Source organism: Carettochelys insculpta, chromosome 2, assembly GCF_033958435.1.
Source record: "Carettochelys insculpta isolate YL-2023 chromosome 2, ASM3395843v1, whole genome shotgun sequence".
Classification (NCBI taxonomy): domain Eukaryota; kingdom Metazoa; phylum Chordata; order Testudines; family Carettochelyidae; genus Carettochelys; species Carettochelys insculpta.
The window spans coordinates 240,833,784-240,851,928 of record NC_134138.1 but is presented as its reverse complement, the minus strand read 5'-3'; the positions used below and the strand labels follow the sequence as shown (position 1 = coordinate 240,851,928).

The 18,145-nt window shown below is 40.6% G+C and overlaps 1 protein-coding gene across 2 annotated transcripts in view; it reads right to left on the bottom strand.

Annotated features, from left to right (window-relative positions):
- The window catches only part of LOC142008039 (macrophage mannose receptor 1-like), a 107,673-nt gene that overhangs the window by 24,160 nt on the left and 65,368 nt on the right, over positions 1–18,145 (bottom strand). For both annotated transcript variants that reach the window (XM_074984831.1, XM_074984832.1), the window contains exons 19-25: positions 15,020–15,120; positions 12,292–12,434; positions 9,510–9,624; positions 5,572–5,741; positions 3,023–3,125; positions 1,964–2,193; positions 883–1,048 (exon numbers count right to left, since the gene is read on the bottom strand). In XM_074984831.1, coding sequence (XP_074840932.1) covers positions 883–1,048; positions 1,964–2,193; positions 3,023–3,125; positions 5,572–5,741; positions 9,510–9,624; positions 12,292–12,434; positions 15,020–15,120 — 1,028 coding nt within the window. The remainder of the gene's footprint in view (positions 1–882; positions 1,049–1,963; positions 2,194–3,022; positions 3,126–5,571; positions 5,742–9,509; positions 9,625–12,291; positions 12,435–15,019; positions 15,121–18,145) is intronic.

Below are 18,145 nucleotides of genomic sequence, written 5' to 3'. Positions count from 1 at the left end.
AAAAAGGCAGCTGGTAAGGGTATACACAGAAGCATAAACCCCAGAGAAGCACTCCTAGCAATGAAAAAGAAATAAGATTTTTTTCAGCCTTTCATGACCCTACATCCATTGGTTTTGTAGGTGCCAAATTGTGACAGTCCTGTTGCCTAATTCCTCCGCGCTTGAGAGCAGTGGAAATGTAAGAGGCCAGAGCGGAGAACTGCGGTGCATTGTTGGGCACACACGGGACATCTGTGGAAACTAATGAATTCTATTTAAAGACATGCTGCATCCTAACTATTCTTCATTTAGAATTTCAAAAATTCGAATAGAATGCTACACCCATTGGGTTAATACCACTTTAAGATTTCAATATCATGGAGATTTTAGTGGTACATAAACTGAGCTAACGGACTTTACAGTGAGGACAGGCATTGTGAAAAATCGGGCTAACTAACTTACAATCGATTATATCTCATAGTGTAGATGCAGCCTGAGTGTGACGAAACCAACCAAACATGGTCTCTGACCCAAGCATTCTACAATGTACAGTGGTCACCTGCACCTTGGCATTCATTGTTTGAAAGTAATTACTTTCCACCCATTTTCTACGTTTTACAAGGCATTTCCTATGTATCCAGGAAGATACATAGAATAACGTACAACTTTACTAATTACTTTTGTTTTTATACTCATGAATGGAGTTGATGGGTTTGCATTTATGAGATACAATTGTGGTCAATGAGCTTTTTTTTAGTAGCCAAGCCAATAGGAATCTTTTCCCTGATTCAGTTCCAAAACTCAACCCCTTCTGCTCACTTAACATTTACTATATAATTGTAGTCCCTACACAATGCAATATAATCATCATATGCATTACCATTGTTCTACTCAATTGCTTACCAGATGAACGTTTACAGATTGAATAGTAGTTTTCATCACAGGATGCTGTCTTCCAGGCTCCTTCAGGGTCCAGGTAGACACAGCCTATCTTCAGTTTTGGCTCCCCTTTGGCCCACTTAGTATACTTCAGCCTCCAGTGATCAACCCATTCATAATTTCCACCAGTCTAAACACAAAATAAATTTAACAGAAACAATGAATCAGGCATTGATAATTGCTTCACTGTCTGTTTTATGAGAGGAATCTTTTCAGTATCCTAAATCTAGGTCATCTCTGGCACAATATGAAACTGAAGAACACCAAGACCCAGTCCTTTGGCCATAGATAGATATTTACAATCTGTCCATCTGCCTTTGCCCGAATTTGTCATTCAAGAAGTATAAAACGAAGATAAATGGCTCAAACTTTTGATTCATGTTCTTGCGTATGAAATTTGCAATTTCCTTCAGTTGGCTAGCATACAAGTTGTTTTCTTAACAAGTTGTACATGACGCTGTTCACAATGGATGTTTCCTTAATTTTTCTGGTCAGCTATTGCAGATAACAGACATATGGACTCTTTGCAACAGCTGTTCTTTTTAATCTTTGTAGAGGGCCCAGATATCAGCACAATATAAATAATTAAATTGGATAGTCCACCAGATGTCAGCATAGATGTTCTGAAATTAATGTTTGTTTAAAATAAATTCAGATGCTACTTAAAGAAATAATTTTGAGTAAAAACACATGATTTTCACTGCATAACTAAGAAAGTTAGAATACCTTCCCCAGGGAATTATATCTATGCCTACTTGAAGAAAGCCATAATATAGATGAACTGAAGTAAAAATTTGCCTGGCCTGAGGTAAAACTTTGGAAAAACAGGCTTTATGCCACCATGCCCTGAGACTGGAAAACTTGTGATCTAACCTGATTAATACTGATTATTGATTAAAGGTTAAGCACATTAAACGATGCCTTTAAACAATGATGCCATACTTTAGTAGTTAGGGCTAGTATATAAACTAATGAGACGAAAAAAGGAATTGAGATAAGGAATCCGAGAGGTATATCATCATAAAGAGTAGCAAGATGCTTTTACCAAATTGCTGTTCAGACCAATCCATACAGGCTCCTTGTACTTTAACATTTGTAGCCACAGGAATGAGTGGCTGTAGGGATTTAAGATGCTGGCAAGGTCAGAGGACTCGCGTGTGCATCCTCTCCTTGCATCTTCCCATTTCATTTTGGAAGTGACAAACAAATAACTGCTGTTGCCTTGCAGGATAAAGCTTACTGGGGGTGCTGTTGATGAAAGGTACAGCTTGGAATCTACAGTGAAAAGAAAATAGGAATGTGAAGTTGCTGGGGGAGAAGGGTTAAAAGTAGTTAAGGCCACATTATGGCTACTCTGGTTGTCATTGCAAAGGAATGGACAAACAAGAAGCCCTCCATCATCTGACTTGTAACTTCTACAAACCCACTAAAGACTGTAAGGATTCACAGGAGTAAAATGAGGTCAGAATGTACATTGTCACTGAGAGTAGCTAACAATGTTGATGGTAATATGATGGCTAATATAAATCCAGATTACACTCTCACAGTTGAGCTAGTTCTGCAGCGCTACAGTAATAACCCTAAATACATGCAGGGAGTAACTCATCCTCACAGGAGTTACATCAGTTTAATTTACACTGGTTTAGGTTCGGTCAACAAAGAAAGTTCTGTTTCTGATTTAATAAAAGATGTTATTTTAAACCGATTTAGCTAAACAGGTGCAACTTTGTATGTGAACACACAAATCTATTTACATCTGACTTATATTGGGTTACCTTGTATTGGTAAATTCATGAGTGGGCATGAGCAGTATGTGCAGGGTTCTTCACTCATTTCATTCTATTCGTTTTTTGGGCAGATCAGAGTTGAACCAGTAAAACTTCTCTATATAGACAACCTGCTAAAAGCTGGTTTAGATGTGTAGACCAAACATTTGATGCTCATGTTTTTAAACAGTGCTTTTCTTAAGCATAGCCACTGAAGTGAAGGATACTAGTGACATAATTTCAGTGGAAATCCAGCATTTAATCATCAAGCAAATCAAAAAAATTTGCACAAAATTTGATTGTTTTTGACTAAGGAGAAAAAAGGTGTTAAAATATACCTTTGTTAATTTGACAGACATAGCCTTTCTTGTTGTCACAACTTGTATCAACCCATTTTCCTGCCTCCTTAAAAGGAGTCTTTCTCATAAAGACACAGTCATCCTAGGGAAAAAGGATACACAACTAAGTTAATAAATAAATCATAAGCAAGTGATAAAACCTTCTCTTACATCTATAGACATAAATATTGTTAAATTCAATTCATGCATCATTTTAAGATTCACTAACGCTGGCAATAGACTGTTAACATCTCTGTTTTTGCTTCTCTTGAATTGTCCTTATTCCTTAGCTCTCCTGTGGTTTTGCCCTATTCTGTCCTATGAAAAGAGAAAGCAGTGCAGAAATTCTATTCTTTCCATTCTATTCTCTTCCCATTTCTATTCTGTGCAATAAAGAGGACATCAAAGCCACAGTAAACTTCAGGGGGACATTGGTCATAGAAGGAAAAAGCGGCTTGATCTTTCTGCAACAATACCATGTGTGTTCCAAAGAAATTGTGGACAAGTAAGGGGCAATGAACTTTTCTGAATTTCTTCTCCCTCTTTCAAATCCATAATTGCAGCTGTGCAAAATATTGACAACAAAATTAAAAACACTTAGGCCAATTTTTTAAGACTGTCTACTGATGAGAGATAATCTGAGATGCAATTTGAGATGGCATTTCCATTTCTCTAGTTGATGTCCAAATCTACAGAGATTCTGTAAGCCCATAACAAATACACAGTGGCTGCGTCTGCACTAGCCCCCTGGTTATCAGCCCGTGCGGAGAATAATAATGAGGTGCTGTGATGAATATGCAGCACCTCATTAGGATAATTCTCACCGCAGCCACTTCAAATTTGCAAACTTGGAAGCGCTGGCCGGCTGTGTAACCATGGGCACTTCAGAGTACCCACACAACTTCAAAGTGACCTTATTCCCAAAGTGCCCTTACTCCCACAATTCAAGAGAAGCAAAAGCACACAGAAAATTTTGGGGAGTAAGGGCACTTTGTAGTTGCACAGGTACTTCAAAGTGCCTGCGGCTATGTGGCACGCCAGCTCTTTGAAGTTTGCAACTTCAAAGTTGCCACAGCAACAATTAGCCTAATGAAGTACTGCATATTCACTGTAGCACCTTATTATTATTCCCTGTTTGGGCTGATTACCATGCCCCCTTTGAAGAAGGGGGCTAGTGTAGACACGACCCCAGTTTGTCATACAAAATGTTTTACATCTGCAAATATTTCTGGACATGTAAGCATGGCATTTTTTTTACGTTCTGCAGCTTCCTCTGAGAAACATTTACATTCTGATACTTACCCTAGAATCTTCTAAGACTTCCCCACCACATTGCTTTGCATATGAAGCCCTGTGGAACTATTTTTTTGTGCAGGACTAATGAGACCTTACATCCCTTGCCACTCATGGGACAGGGCTTTATAAAATCACTGCACTTTTCAGAAAAGGAAAATATGTCCTCCATAGAGACCTGCTTTAAAACTTCTTTGTCTGATAGGCTTCTGGCATTTTCTAACATTTCTGCCTCTGTTCCAGAAAACATGAGACATTTCTGATAGTAAGGTGCTATTTTCAGCAAGTTGGAAAGGGGCACGAGATATCAAAATACATCTTATAAGGAAAATTGTGTTATAAAATTTAAAGCCTAATTCTGCTCCAACTATAGTGTTTGGCAATATCAACTCCTTATCCAACGAGTTACCGTATCTCCACCACACACCACGAGATAATCTTGCATTAGCAGAGATGAACTTGATAATGGATCAGGTTTTTTTCTAGACTACTGAGAAAATATGTGGTGTGATTTATTTTCCCCCTGAAAAATCAAATGATTATTTACAGAAGCTGGTCTATTCCCTGCCACTCCCCTACCGCAGTGGCATCTCCCCCCATAAGGGGCAGGGGAAGAAAGGGGAGAGGATGTTGTTGTGCAAGTGGCTCTTCAACCTGCGCCCCAGCAGGAGCCCAGGCCCTCAAAAGGGAGAACCCCATCCAGGAGGGACCATCGTCAGCATGACAAAGGGATGCACCAATTCAGTTTTTAGCCCATAGCAAGCCCACATGGTAGGGTGCCATGGTGACACACACAAGTTAAAGCTTGTGGAATCTTGGTTCAGCCGGAAGTGAATCCTTCTTGGGACCAATGTTTGCCTTTGGTACATAAAGCGCGTGCACGTTCCAGGCCCTTCTTAAACTAGCTCACCAGCTTAATATTGCTGGAAATCCTTCACGTACTCTTACTGAGCCTCCTGTAACATTCTGCTTATACTTCACTTGCTGCTCCTTCGTACCTTACTGAGCAGCTGTAACATTTTTTTTAAAGCTGAGCCTCATTCAGTCATCAGTGTAAAAGCTTATGAGAACCATCATTACTATGGAGCGAGGCTTCTGCAAAATACAACTGTTCAAAACTTTAAATGCATTCAGCACTCGTGAAAGACCTGAATCTGCAGTATCACAGATCTAGCAATTGTCTTCACTAAGTCAAAACTAAAATGAGCAATAATTGTAGTACTGTTATTTAACAACAATCTGTAATTGACGTTCACCCGTCTATCATATGAATATAGGTCCGTTTCTCCAGATGGGAAACCTTTGCCCCAATCAGTAAAATAGACTCCAGTTCCATCTGTCCAAAGGTACTTGTGTTCATGGTTGATATCATTTAATCCAATCCAAGTATCAATCACGGAATCCTTTAAATGGAAGGTGAGGAAGGCTGAAAGAAGACAAATGGTTTACTTGGAGGGTAGCAGAACACAGCTTTTTCTCATCGCAGAAGTTGCCGATGTGTCCAGAACTGGGCCAGCTATGGTCCAAAAAAAAATGTATGGTACTGAATTCTATGAACTTTCTAATCTGATAGTTTACAAATTTAGATGAATGTCTAATGGAGAAAGCAAGAGAAATGGATATCATTTAGGGTGCGGCTACACTTGCGTTCCTCTTTCGAAAGAGACATGCAAATGAGGTATAAATTTGCATATTTGTCACCTCATTTGCATATTCTGATTTCAAAAGAGCTTCTTTTGAAAGAAGAAAGCCAGTGTAGATGCTGCTCTTTCAAAAGTAAACCCCATCTTCAAAAGAATCCTTCTTCCCCAGATGGGGTTTACTTTCGAAAGAGCAGCATCTACACTGGCTTTCTTCTTTCGAAAGAAGCTCTTTTGAAATTAGAATATGCAAATGAGATGGCAAATACGCAAACTTATATCTCATTTGCATGTTTGATTTGCCTCATTTGCATGCCTCTTTCGAAAGAGGAATGCAAGTGTAGATGCACCCTTAAACTTTAAACTAAAAATGAGAACACATTTGGAAGATTTTTTTTTTGGACGAAATTGAGAAGGCACTTTGGAAGAGAGAGGAGTAAGGTGCTAGTTTGGTGAGCGAGGAATCAGACATACAATTTTTTGTATGCATTCATGATACAACAGATGTGTGTCTGACTCCCCAGGTATCCTAGTCATCTGAACAGCAGTTTAACAGAATGACCTCTTTGAGGTTCCTAGGTCTTACTCCATCGAGCAACCACAGGCCTTATCCAGGACTTTGAACTCTGCTCTGAAGCAAATGGGAAGCCAGCAGAGTTTATGAAGAACAGTTGTGATATACATGCATTAATCTTTGTTGCTAAGGTTTATTTAGGGATGCCAGGGCAGGCATTAAAGCTGGAAATAAAAAAAAAAAAATTGCTTTTGGGTCCAGGAGAATCTTGTGTTTGACAAGCATACTAGCTGCCCTGACAACCCTCACTTGACTACCCCTTGTTTGCTTGGGGTATCACTGGCATCCATCCACATTACAGCTGCATCCATGTTTTTATACCAGTTTGTGATACTCCCCCCTGAACTGATTATAATAGGTATGAGTTACATGTAAACACTCCTTTGTAGGCAACAGATCAATGTAACATCCATACTTATGCATCTGTATCTGCCTTACTGCCTGACCATATTTGTATTTCTGCTTCATGGAAAAATCTAGGTAGATATTCCAAACTGCCTCAGCAGGCTATAGAACCCAAAGAGAATACGTGCAAAGGACAGCAATAGCACCATAAGCTGCAATGTGTTTTGGCCTGTTCTACTGCACAACAAGCTGGAAAGGAAGAGAACTAAACAGGGTACACAGATAAATGTCTGTCATCCACTCATCATAGTAATAATGTTCTGATTACTGGAAGATAATCATGGGCCAACATCCTCCCCAGCAAGGCTGAAACATGGCTGGCTGCCAACACTGAAAACACAGCAATCAATCATATTTTGTGCAGACACAAACCAAATTTAGGGTCAACCATATCACTGATTTGTCACAGTCATAAATATGTAGCAGAGGCCTGAGTTGTGTTGACTTGTCTTGTCAGCAACAGGTGATGATCACAAAGTTAACCTTAAGCAAAATTTTGAGTTTCACTCAGAAGCTTGCTCGTCCCATTGAATACCCATTTTAGTTTCTCTGTTCCCCCTGCTGGTTATCCTCCAAAGTTTTCTCAATACAAAGGTCACTCATGCTTTATCCTGCCGGGAATAAAACCTGTAGGCATGTTTGCTAAATGTCAGTGCTTTTGTCCTGCTGGAAAGCACAACAGGAATTCAAACCTTCCTGACACACTTCTGTTGCCAGTAACAATATTAGTTTGTCCCACCAGTTCCACTGTTCGTATGTTTTCTTACCTAGAATTTAACCTGTCTTCATAAGCAACATTCCAGGAATCTGTACAATATGATCACAATCAGAATGTTTGTCTAGGAGGGAATTCAACTAGCTCTTGATCAAACACTCATATTTGATCCCTAATTTTTTTTCCCCACACTGAGAATGCATCTATACAAGCAAGCCTTCTTTTGGAAAATTGGGTCCTTTTTCGAAAGAACATGCGAAGCATCCACACACAAAATGCACTCTTTTGATCCAAAAATTAAAAGAATGCAGCTCTTCTTCCGGAAGCCCTCTTCTGCTCCCAAATCAGGAAGAGCGCCTCCTTTCAAAAGCTTCTTTCAAGGAAAAAAAAAAAAAAAAAAAAAGGACATGTAGAAGCTCCATGGACCCTGTGTTGAAAGAGCAGTCTTCATGGTGCTGGATTTTTTGATCCTTGGCCCGTCCTTTCAAAAGTGAATGCTCTCTATTGAAAAAGTGGACTGATTTTTTTTGATCCACGTTTTTGCATGTGGACGTGCTCTTTCAAAATAAGTTATTTTGGAAGAGATCTTCTGGAAGAACTTTTTTCTAAAGATCGCTGTAGTGTTGACATAGCCCGAGAGTCTGGATTTCCCTCTATTGAAAATCATATATTCACAAGAAGACAAGGAATTACTCCTGTTTTTACAATAAAGTAATTATGAAAATGTCAGAATATAACCCCGTTTACTTCTCTAATTATGGTGATATTTGTGCTGTTTTGATTTCATATTTATTGGTTTGGTACAATACCTATTTTTCATAATCATTGTTTCAATCTTCACTGTTCTTTTTTATTATTATTTGTATTATTTTAGCGCCTAGGAGTTTCAGTCATGAACAAGGACTGCTTTGTGACAGTCTCTCTCCCAGAAAGTTTAAACAATCTGGCCATGTCTACACTAGCCAAAAAGTTCAAAATGGTCATGCAAATGGCCATTTCAAAGTTTACTAATGAAGCGCTGAAATACATATTCAGCGCCTCATTAGCATGCGGGCAGCTGCGGCACTTCGAAATTGATGCAGCTCACCGCCACACGGCTCGTCCAGACGGGTCTCCTTTTCGAAAGGACCCCGGCTACTTCGAAGTCCCCTTATTCCTATGAGCAGAGTGACAAATCTCATACACAGTGATCAAATCATAATAAAAAACAATGTAGATAAATAGTAGTGCACAAATATCTGTACAATCACTTTCATAAAAGACTATAAGTATAATTTAAATTATTTAGAGGTCATCTTTCAATGATGAGCAAGTAGCTGTCTCACCATATAAAAATTAATGTTACTAGCTTGCTTTGTTAAGAATGTAGCCTTCCTAAACACAGTGACATTATCAGAATGGTGATCAAATCCGCAGTAATATCAAATTGGAAAACAGAGGATAACCTATTTGAATCAAATTAGATCTTAGATTTTGGTATCCCTACTAGTTCATCTTTTCTTTCAGGTGCCCACAAGAGTTAATTCATCAAAATACTATCTCTTGATCTCCAATGAAAAAGACAAATACCTCTCATTTGGCATTCGTGTGTCCTAGATATGACCACTGTACTCCAGTCTGATAAAAGGGTCTTAGTCCTATCAGCTTTATGTTACTACTAAAAAATATATAGCACCACTAAAATCCACAATATGTACCTTCAAATATATATTTTCCTTATGTAACTAAAATTTTTGTTAATTCTATGTGTGATCAGTGGCAGACAAAATATAGTACAATAAATTACTGCTGCTGAAGGGCTACACTTTAAACTTGCTTTTATGGTTCTCTTCATGAATTAAATTACATCTGGTACTCTACCTTGGACTTGTTCATTCGGTATGGTAGCTAAATTTCCTCCTAAATTTAGACAAGCTGTTCGTGCAGCATGCCACGTCAGTCGCTCATCTTCATTTGAGCCAAACATTTTGTAACACTGAAATAAGAATAAATCGTGTAGAAAATTTTACTTGCAACAATACTCCCTGAAGACATATAAACCATTCTTTTAGAATTAATATTGCTGCAATATACCTTCCTGAAATCAAGTAGAAACATGAAAGCTTTGAATAACCACAGGAACGTTAAATGGTGTTCTATGAAAAGTTTGTGAACAAGCCTCATTTATAATGGACTTTTCAAGGTGATGCATTTGATTGAAAAGTGAAAAGTAAAATTACAGAAATGCCAAAAAGTGCATTTTAAAGAAAAATATATTTACCAGATTTGATCTGAAACCAGTTTAAAACAACAAGCAGATTCTGACTGTCTTTAAAGGCCAGTCACACGTATTTGGTGAGCTACAGGATGATTGAAGCTAGCTTTTGTGTGTGTGTGTGTGTGTGTGTGTGTGTGTGTGTGTGTGTGTGTGTGTGTGTGTGTCTTCAGCAGTACAAATCTTAGGCTGAATCAAAAATCAAAGTAGTGATTTCTGGGATAAAACAAAATATATTTATATAAAGAAAATATAATATATATATATATATATATATATATATATATATATATATATATATATATATATATAAAGAAAACTCTGGGAGTGTATGAGGCTGAAATTTGCACAAAAAGTGCTGGAGACACATTTTTTGTGTTCCACAATGCATCTGTTGACCTGAAAAAAATCTTTATTCAAGTAATAAGGTCAACTGATCTCTTACAACGTGTTCTTCGGCCAGCTTGGAACTTGGGGTCAGAACTAGACCTGTCAGTCACTTGCAGCAGAGGAACAGTCTGTTTCTGGAAGTTCTGTCCAGCTGCTACAATTTCCAAAGCCAAGATAATTCCATAGAACTTTCATAAATTACTGATGATGTTACCTACACTTTGAATGAAAAACACAGTTTCACCTACTGGGAAATATGGAGGTAATTGTCCCAAAGAATCAATCTTCATGTGTCAGTTTCTAGCTCTGTCTCCAGGACAGACATGGGTCATCTGCAGAAGGGACTGAACCTGCAACTTTAGGGACTAACATCCTGTGCTCTATCACATGAGCTAAAGGCCAGCTGGCTCTCAAACAAGCCTACACAGCAAGAGACTTCATGCACCCTGGTACATGGCCTCTAAGGTTACATATGAATCTTAACAGTTGCAGAATGGACCTTTTTAAAATAAACCTGCAAATGTTTTCCTATTCTTTATCTTAGTAAGTACCACAGATCTGTGAAAGTGTGATTTTCACACTGGTGTGCTCTCAGTATGGGAAGCAGGTTCGTCCTTGAACTACAGACATTCAAAATACATGCTCTCTCTTGCCCTGGACACTGAGATAAGGAAAGTAGTTGTGCCAATAACAGAACTGACTAATGATTAGATGACTGATATGTTTGGTGAATTTATATAGAGATACCCACAAGGCTGCCTAGCAGATCCCAATACCAGACGCATTACTGTTCTGTATTGCCAGTATGCCTACAAATTCAATTTTGAGACTTGACAGAAACATGAAATCTGTCTTGAATTCTCTTTGGATATTAATGTTATGGGAATTGTGAAGCCTACCTGTATGGATTAAAAGTAGCATTCTGGGTCTCATCAGAGAGAGCTCCCAAATTCATATATTCTTCTGGTCAGAGGTAGTAATTGTTAGGTAGTTTATTAAAAGAAAGAAAATATACTGACACTTGCCACGGGGGTCTGAATGCAGTAATCCTTTAAGGACCAAAATAGGAGATTCATCCTAACAGGCTTGTGGAATCCTTATTAGAGAGATTTGAGTTTGCAGCAGATACAGCTGTAGCTACACCACTAATGATGTTCGTTTCACAAATTCCTGGTGCTGCTAATGATGGTGGTATTGATTCACTGAAGGCTCAATTCTGATCTCAGATACACCAGTGTAAATCCAAAGAAATCCAAGGCTCGATTTGCCCCTCCACAACTGAGATCAGAATCTGGTCCTAAAATTTCAGTTCTCTGTCTGCTGAATGTTCTAACCTTATCTCAGAAAACAGAGATAGCACGTGTGTAAAGTTGCACTGAATCAGTATAGACGAGCAATACAGTCACCACTTTACCTAAAAAACAAAAAAAACCCCAAAAACTAGTGTATTAAAAGTCAGGCAAAACACCTGCATTCGTAGTCTCTTGCAGAATGAAATAACTCCTTGGAGAGATGGGAGCAGGAATTCTGAAGAGAAGTTGTGTGATGAATAAAATGATCTGTTGTTGAAAACAGTTTCCCCTAACACACTCCACTCAGGAGTGATGCTGGCACTTTCAGTTTTCTGATAAATCTCCAAAATAGCATCAATGAATGAGAAAAAAGTGTAAATTCAATTAAATAAGCAAATTAAGATCCACTGGGATCATTTCTGTGTGATAAGCAAATAAAACTTTCAGCAACTTACGCTGCTCGTATTTCATGACTTATTCACTAATGGATTTAAATCACGTTTTACTATTACCCAGAACAGCTCCACCAACCAACAACTGAAAAGAATCAGGGCCTCACTTACATTTTTGTAAAAAAGTTGCAGACCCTAGACCTCACTTTGTGAACATCTGACCCTCTTTCTCCATTACTGTATCCTAATTATCCGTATAAAAATGCATACTTCCTCTTTCTAAATTACAGCATATTGTGGACATGCAACTGTACCTTATTTTGAAACAACATCCAAGTTTCTGGACATCCTCCTGGAGGTGAAGGTGATGTAGGAGAAACAGTGGTGTTAATGGAACTGTTGTGCCTTTCACATATATAAGGATGTGGATAACCACAGTTTATATCATTCCAGAATCCTGAACATGAGATAAATACATAACTGGGTGAGGCTCACATTTGTCATGAATATCCATTTCGTCCCAGGTGGGTGAGGTAATATCTTTCATTGGACCTATTTCTCTTGGTGGAAGAGAGAGGCTTTCGGGCCACACAGAGCTCTTCTTCAGATCTGGGGATGTACACTGAACATACCTATATATACATATATATATAGGTAGCACTTCCTGTAGACGCTACCCTGCTACTTTCCTCGGCCATTATGGTATATAGATCTAGCTATCTATCCATCTCTGTATCTATAAACACAAGATGAATCAGGATATTTAAGGCATAAAGGTTTAATGGTTTTGGTTTATGTTTAATGGGTATAATGGACTGTTCGAAGTACAGAAGTTGGTCTGACAAAAGATATTGCCTCACTCGCCTTGTCTCTCTAACGTTCTGGGACCAATGGCTACAACACAGGATACAGCTCTTCCCATGTCTGCGGCATGAAAAATAATTTCAATATAGTTACATTAGTTCTGGCGCTGTTATTTGAAGCCTACTAACAGTAAGAGTCTAATTCACCACTGCCTCACAGTTTGTGTTAGTTTTGTTTACACCCATGCCATAGCTGTAGTGCAAGTGCTGCTTCTCCATTGCAGGGGTGGGAGGGAGCCTGGAACATGGCAAACCTGATCAAGGCAAGCTGAGGCCAGATGCAACCCGTGGGATCTACCTGCCGGGGTGGGGGGAGAAAGCAGCTCTGTGTGCTGCAGGGAAACACTCCCGGTAGGCATCGCCCCGGCTGCTGCCATTGGCTGGAATCATGGCCAAGGAAAGTAGCACAGGGTAGTGCCTACAGGGAGTGCTTCCTTGCAGTGTGCAGAGCCATGCTGAGCCACTGCTTCCCCCTGGAAGCTGTGCTCGGCAGGTGCTCCCATCCCCTAACCCTAACCCTGCCCCAGCCCACACCACTCCCATCCTGCTCCTGCAACCCTTACCACCCAGACAGAGCCCTCACCCCACTCCTGCATTCTACATCCTGCTCAGCCCCTGCACCCCCTTTCCCAGCCTGCTCCTTCATTCATCCGCATACCACCCAGACCCCACTCCTCCACCACCAGTCTGCTCCTGCACCCTCCCTCTTGCCAAGACTCTGTACCTTCACTCACAGCCCACTCCTGCTCCCTCCTTCCTCTCAGACCCCGCCCTCCCATCCCACACCTCCATCCTGTTCCTGCACCTCCTACCATATGCACTACAGCCTGGATCAGTGCTCTGGGATCAATCCATTGGTGATTGATTTAGCAAGTCCATGAAGACCTGACAAACTAACTGCTCTCTGGTTGACCCTGTTACTCTACCCCAGACCAAAAGAATAAGGGAAGTTGATGGGACAATTTATCCCAACCAACCTCCTCCCCCCGACACATAGTGTAGAACCCACAGTAACTTAAGATACATTGATTTCAGCTATGTTATTTTCTTTGCTGGAGTTACATACCTTAATGTGACTTTCTATTATAGTGTAGATGTAGCCTTGGAGTTATGGCTAGTTCTCTGAAAACATCTGCACAATGTACAGCAGTGGTAAAAAAAAAAGCTAACACTGTCAGGTACTACTAGGAAAAGGATGGATAGCTTGATAGTCAATATCTTAATGCCACTGCAAAAATCCATGAATAAGCCTATACCTTGACTAGTTTATGCAGTCCTGGTTACTCCATCTCAAAAAAGATACATCAGAATCGGAAAAGATGCAGAGAAGGGCAATAAAAAAATGGGTGGTATAGTACAGCTTCTATACCCGGAAGAATTAAAAGACTCGGACTATTCTGTTTAAAAGTTTTTTTGAAGAAGGAGACATATGATGGAGATCTAGAAAATCATGAATGATGTGAAGAAAGTGAATAAGGAAGTGCTAGTTACTCCTTCAAATAACATGAGAATCAGGAATCCCCAAAGGAAATTAACAGATAACAGGTTTATAAAATAAAAAGCAATGCATGGTCAGCCAGGGGACATTGTGAAAACTAAAAGTATACAACCAGGTTAAAAACAATTAAATGAGTTCATTAAGTATAGGTCCAACAATAGCTTTTAGCCAAGATGGTGAGAGATGAAATTTCCTGCTTCCAAGTGTCCTTAAAACACTGATTTTCAGAAGCTGGGACTGCATGACTACAGTGGGATCATTTTGATAATTGCCCTTTTCTGCTCATTCCCTTGAACCACCTGGCACTGGTCATTATCAGAAGACAAGATACTGGGCTAGAAAGACCACTGTTCTGACCCAGCATGCACATTCATATACTCTTAAGATGAAAAGCAATGGAGGCTCGGGTTGAAGAATTTGTCATTTATGTCATCAACATCTGTTTCTTAGGAGCAGATTAGCTCATCATCAAATCAGCCAATCTTCACTGTATATTTATATAGCAACTCTGCTCAGTGGCCGTTGTGAGGCCCCACTGTGGTGGATGCAATAAAAACACATACGAAGAGGGATTTTTAATACTGTTAAAATGGAAAACCAAGAAAAACTACAGAAGGAAAAAAACAAGAGACTTACACAAAAAATACTAAACATTCAATGCAGAAATGTTATATTACTCACCTAAGTTTTTATACATGACTACACAGTTTTCATCATTGTTCGCAAAGTTGGGTTCATGTGCTGCCCATGCTAAGTAATTAACAGGGGATCCATCCATCCAGCTTAAAATCAGATCAAACAGAACATACTTACACAAAAACGTATTTGCTTCCAGATTACAAAAATCATTCTGCGAAATGTTGTAGAGGGCTCTCTGCCCTCATAATTGTCCAACTATAATTAACATTAAAAGCTATGAGATGGCTAAAGACTTTGAGAAGAAAAAATGTTTTATACACTCTTATTTTTATTATCCTTGTAATTAGTATGTGTGTGTATATATATACAGACATAATCTTTCTTTTAAAAATATATGGTAATTTTAACAATACAGTCTAGCGGGGCATAGGTCAGGTGGTGCAAAGCAGTCACAAACATGGCTTGGTTGCATTGCTAGAAGAGCATAAAGCCGCCCAAGTGTGTTATCGAATATAGACCTTATCCTAGTTCCTTGCCTTTTATTTATTTTTCTGTAAAAATTATTGATTTCAAATTATATAATGAATAACACAGAAAAAAGAAACTAATATGAATTCATAAGGTGATTCCTCTGAAAAAAAATTAACAGTTAACCAGTTACCATAATATAGAATCTGAGCTGGGTTACTTATTTTTCATTTTAAATACGGGAAAAGACTGCAATATTTCAGGCACCATGGTGTGGTAGCAGTTGTCCAAAAATGAACATTTTACATAGTGATCCCTGTAAGGTAGGAAGATATTGTAGTGTGTTCTTATATATAAGCTGTAGCAAGGAAGCCTGGCCCCACAACCCAGATGCAAACCTGGAGGGAATGCTACATGACACCTGGTGGGAGGAGCCAGGAGGACTACACCCCGCATGCCGGAAGAGAAGGGATGGAACAGGCAGGGGTACTATAAATGGCTGGCCCAACTGCTCATTTGGGAAGAAATACCCGGAGTCAATAAACATTTCTTTCCTGATGCTAGAGACAAGCACCCGGGAGAACTGTTGCTGCTCTATGGACCAGCAGGAGCTTTCAGGGAGCCTGATGTTTTAGATGCAGAGGAACTGCTACCAATACCATTGGCCATGTACCCAAAGGAGGGTGAAAATGGCCACAGGATCCAGGTACACAAGGGGGAGAGAAGGAAGCAATCCTGCGGAACCAGGCAATAGCCTGTTAAAGGGAGAGCCTGAAACCAGGTCCCAGTGCTGCACGTAGATCCCAGACTGGAATGTGGTAGAGGTGGGCAGGCCCACTTTTCCCTGCCACTCCACCTGTGGGGTAGCAGTACTCCCACTTCGTAAGCCAGGAAGCCTGTGCTCCTTAGTTTGATTCTCTAAAGCCGTGTCTACACGTGCACGCTACTTCGAAGTAGCGGCACTAACTTCGAAATAGCGCCCATCACGGCTACACGTGTTGGGCGCTATTTCGATGTTAACATTGATGTTAGGCGGCGAGACGTCGAAGCCGCTAACGCATGAGGGGATGGGAATAGCGCCCTACTTCGACGTTCACCGTCAAAGTAGGGACCGTGTAGTCGTTGCGCGTCCCGCAACTTCGAAATAGCGGGGTCCGCCATGGCGGCCATCAGCTGAGGGGTTGAGAGATGCTCCCTCTCTAGCCCCTGCGGGGCTCTATGGTCACCGTGTGCAGCAGCCCTTAGCCCAGGGCTTCTGGCTGCTGCTGCTGCAGCTGGGGATCCATGCTGCATGCACAGGGTCTGCAACCAGTTGTCGGCTCTGTGGATCTTGCGTTGTTTAGTGCAACTGTGTCTGGGAGGGGCCCTTTAAGGGAGCGGCTTGCTGTTGAGTCCGCCCTGTGACCCTGTTTGCAGCTGTGCCTGGCACCCTTATTTCCATGTGTGCTACTTTGGCGTGTAGACGTTCCCTCGCAGCGCCTATTTCGATGTGGTGCTGCACAATGTCGATGTTGAACATCGACGTTGCCAGCCCTGGAGGACGTGTAGACATTATTCATCAAAATAGCCTATTTCGATGTCGCCACATCAAAATAGGCTACTTCGATGTAGGCTTCACGTGTAGACGTAGCCTAAGTGAGCCACACAGACTGCTAGTGGTGCTCACACCTCTCCTTAGTCCCGTAGACTGGACTGGGGCCACAGCCCTGTCTGATTGAAGGACAGAGCTCTAATAGAACTGCTGATTGTACTGCCTTACTTCAATTAACAGCGTAGGCAGCCAAAGCTCTGGGACCCTTTGAAACCTTGGGCCCTCAGGCAATGCCCCCTATGCCAAACCACCCCATCAGTAGCCTGGGCCCCCATGGGAATAGGTAATTTCAGGCATACACCCTTTGTATTCAGATTAGAGAAGACTATTGCTGACCCCACTCGCAAGGAGAGACAGACAAATGCATGACAGCCTCATTCGCCCACAAAGTTTTCTTGAAGAGTAATGAGTGAGAAACGAATGCACTGCTGTCACAAAGGCGCAAGCCTGGGGTCACAGCTAAGTTTACACCTGATTTGTACAGTATTTACCACCTTTATAAGAGCCTGTCCTGGGACTCAGTTATTGTGATAAAGAGCTGCAATGGAGGTTAGGGATTAACGTGGCAGAGCAGCAACCAGACAGCCCCATTTTCCCTGATTCATGCCTCTCATCCCAGTTGCAGAGCAGGGAGCAGCATAAATATTACTGTATTGGCTGTGTGCCAACTGACTTCCCTCACATGCAAGAAGGAAGCTGCCCGCAGCCTGGTAAACCAGTGATAGTTCCACTTTGTGATGTTGGCATTTTACCACTAGCAACGTCTGAAACAAGAAACAAGTTCTAACTCTAGGTCTAACATTAGAGTGTTGAGAACCAAAGGTTGTAATGCTTGGTAACACACTGATTGTTAGAATACGGTCTCTCCTGGGGGCAGCTTAGGGCAGCAAGTGTTCAAGAATCAGATTAAGGATTGCTGTGTTTTGGCACTGTGTGTGGCTTGCATAAAATAGTCCCTCTCAGTAGTACACCTCAAAAATTATGTAGCCATCTTTGCGCTATGAAGATGTTTGGGAGAATAGTTAGTGAACTGTAACTGGTTTGTTCTTTTATTTATTTGAGAGATTACTTAAAGTGGTGTTGGGGGAGATGGTCCCTTGTGATGCAGT